This window comes from Nicotiana sylvestris, chromosome 2, assembly GCF_000393655.2.
Source record: "Nicotiana sylvestris chromosome 2, ASM39365v2, whole genome shotgun sequence".
Taxonomy (NCBI): Eukaryota; Viridiplantae; Streptophyta; class Magnoliopsida; order Solanales; family Solanaceae; genus Nicotiana; species Nicotiana sylvestris.
In genome coordinates this window covers 25265322-25268097 of record NC_091058.1, presented here as the reverse complement: position 1 = coordinate 25268097, position 2776 = coordinate 25265322, and the positions used below count along the sequence as shown (strand labels likewise).

Genomic DNA, 2776 nt, shown 5'->3' with positions numbered 1-2776 from the left:
CCTGTGTAAAATTTTAAAAAAACAAATACAAAAAGATGGTGGGCTGCAAGTTTACCTTTTTCCTTGTATAAGATAAGGTTTGATTTTCGATTTTTCCTTCCCTTGTTGTAGTCTTCCTTCACTCCCTCAAAAGAAAAGGAAATAGTCTTCTTTTTAATAATAATAATAGTGGATTGTCAATATGTAAATTCTGGTTTCGACAATCTTTATCGAAGCATATATACCAGACGTACTACCTTAACGTTTAATGTTAAAATTTTAGGACATGCTGACAGGTGAATAAATAGTTTTTCCATACGGTCCAATAGGCAATAGGTGATAACTTTTCTTTTGATTTTATTTTTAGTTGTCCCCCTTTTGACTTTGCACTTTGTTAAGAAAAAATGAATGAATTATATATTTTATAATTTTACCCATAATAATGATACCATTTTCAAAAATCTTGGGATATGATTTAGGAAGTGAGTAGTTAATGAAAAGAGTAAAACATGAAAAATAAAATTATTTTTCTCTTGATTTAGTATAATAGACAAGTAAAAATAAATATATTTTTAATATAGTGCACAAAACATTTCTAAGTGTCTTTATCGAGGTGCGATAGAACACCCTATCAATAGCTTTTTGTGAAGCTTGGGACATCAAGCACCAGAATTTTAGCAAATATTTAGCCAAAAGCTAATCACAACATATTCCCCCTCCGTCCTATTTTATTGGCACAAATATTTTTATTTTTAGTCTGTTTAAAAAAACTGTCACTTATTTGTATTTAGAAACTCTTTAAAGAAACTCTTTAATCTGATTATTATTCTCATTTTATTAATTAGTACCCATTTGATATGGAGTTCACCTTTTTATGCGTAAAAAGAACATGAAGGATACGTGAAACTCTAAAAAATAACGTTTAACTGTTGATAGTAGTTGATATTTTGTATACATTTAGTTTTTATATGTACCAAAAATATTATTGTGTCTTAAAGTAAGTTAAACATAGATACATAAAATATGGGAAAAGAGGGAGTAACAATTAAATCATGAGTTCTGAAGAAACCACATTAACTAATGATGGCAAAAACAAAAAGTACCATAGCTATGAACTACAATAAGCTAGACAGATACATAGGGAATAAAATAACATGGTACTAATAGAGCCTAGCATAGACTAATTAATAATCCTAGTCAAAATTAACTTAAAACGCATTGGCAACGGTCTCAGCAAACCACAATCTTGATTTGTCCATCAAATCAGGGCTCAACCGAACCATGAGCACACAAAACTCCCTCTCATTCAAGCAACCATCTCCATCCAAATCTCCTTCTCTCAACATGCACATCAGCTCATCATCACTCATTCCCTGCAATCCTAGCAATGCAGAATTCTTCTTCAAGCTCTCGAACGTGATTACTTCCCTCTCCTCATCCATCAGCACCCGAAACCCGTTTCGAAGCTCCTTCAAGAACCCTTCTGACCCGAGCTTCTCCACCATTGACGGGAAGAAATCCTCGAACACCACGTCACGTCCCAATGCAGCCATTAATCAGTTGAAGCTTCGACTAGTGCGATATATATATAGGCTAATTAATCACCAGATTGAGATGTTTTGTTAATGAGAGGATCTAAGGACTCGATGTGCATATATATAGTGTATATGTAAAAGGTGGTGATGACCTGGAATAATAATGGATATGAAGAAGAGGAAGATGAAGAGGAAATTTTCGAGATGGAAACGAACAGAAAGAGGATAAAAAGGGATGGTGGCAAAAAGCAGTTGGGGGAAAGCATCGGTGGGGGAGTTTTCATGGTGGGGGAGACAGTAGACTAGTTTCGTGGAAGTTGCATGGAAATTAATACTCTCTGTTCATATGTGATGGAGCGTCTTTTATTTTTGCAGAAAGAAACATTTTTAGATTTGAAGGGCAATTTCCTATCTCTGCCGCAACAGACAACATACATGTACGCACCTTATTTACTCCATTTGGTATGCTCACTCCTTTATTCTTTGTCTCAATCACACCAAATTCTTATTCTTTTGGAGTTTTTCTTTTCAAATTTTCTTGTATTTATATTGCGACTGTTGTGATAACCACGATGATTGTATGAGAAATTGACAAAATATTTCCCTTATGTTTGAGTAGGTCTAAGATATAGTCCCTTAATCAAATATACTCTTTTTGAGTAATTTTGGTTCTTTAAGTTTGTTAAAAATAACACTTTTGATCCCTGTCAAATATTTAATAAATTCTCTGATAAAATATATTCAAGAAACACCATGAATGTCCCTTCAAATTCCAAAGACCCCAACATTAAAAACTACCTTCAGAAACCCACAGCTTAAAGTATCGTACTCCCTTCGGTCTATAATAAATGATTTTTTGGCTTTTGAAACACACCTTAAACAAAACTAATTCCTAGAAAAAGAAAATATATTTTGACTAAATTATCCTTAATTAAAATTAGCATATTGTTAATTTGACACATTGAGATTTGAAAACAAGGGCAAAATTTGAAAAAACAAAATTAATTCCTTCTTGATTATGTAAGAGATCACTTATTTTGGATCAAAATAAAAAGATAAAAGAATTACTTATTATGGACCGAAAAGAGTATCAGACACCATGAAAAAAGTGTAACAGAAATTGAACCTCCAAATATGAGTTCCCATTAATTTTTGTTGGTTAGCAGTTTCTGTTAAAAAATAGAATTTATTAAATACTTGACGGATATCCAAAGTGCCAAAATTGCGATACTACTCGAGACGTACCCTAAGCATAAGGGACC

General features: G+C 32.6%; 1 protein-coding gene across 1 annotated transcript; it reads right to left on the bottom strand.

Annotated features, from left to right (window-relative positions):
- Positions 1-1187: 1187 nt before the first annotated feature.
- LOC104230118 (calcium-binding protein KRP1-like) lies at positions 1188-1532 on the bottom strand. Its single transcript, XM_009782859.2, has one exon. It carries the CDS (start codon positions 1530-1532, stop codon positions 1188-1190), a length of 345 nt encoding a protein of 114 aa, XP_009781161.1.
- Positions 1533-2776: the final 1244 nt, after the last annotated feature.

Bases quoted from the DNA above. Each gene is read 5' to 3' on its own strand.
- LOC104230118 (XM_009782859.2), bottom strand. From the start codon at position 1,532: ATGGCTGCATTGGGACGTGACGTGGTGTTCGAGGATTTCTTCCCGTCA.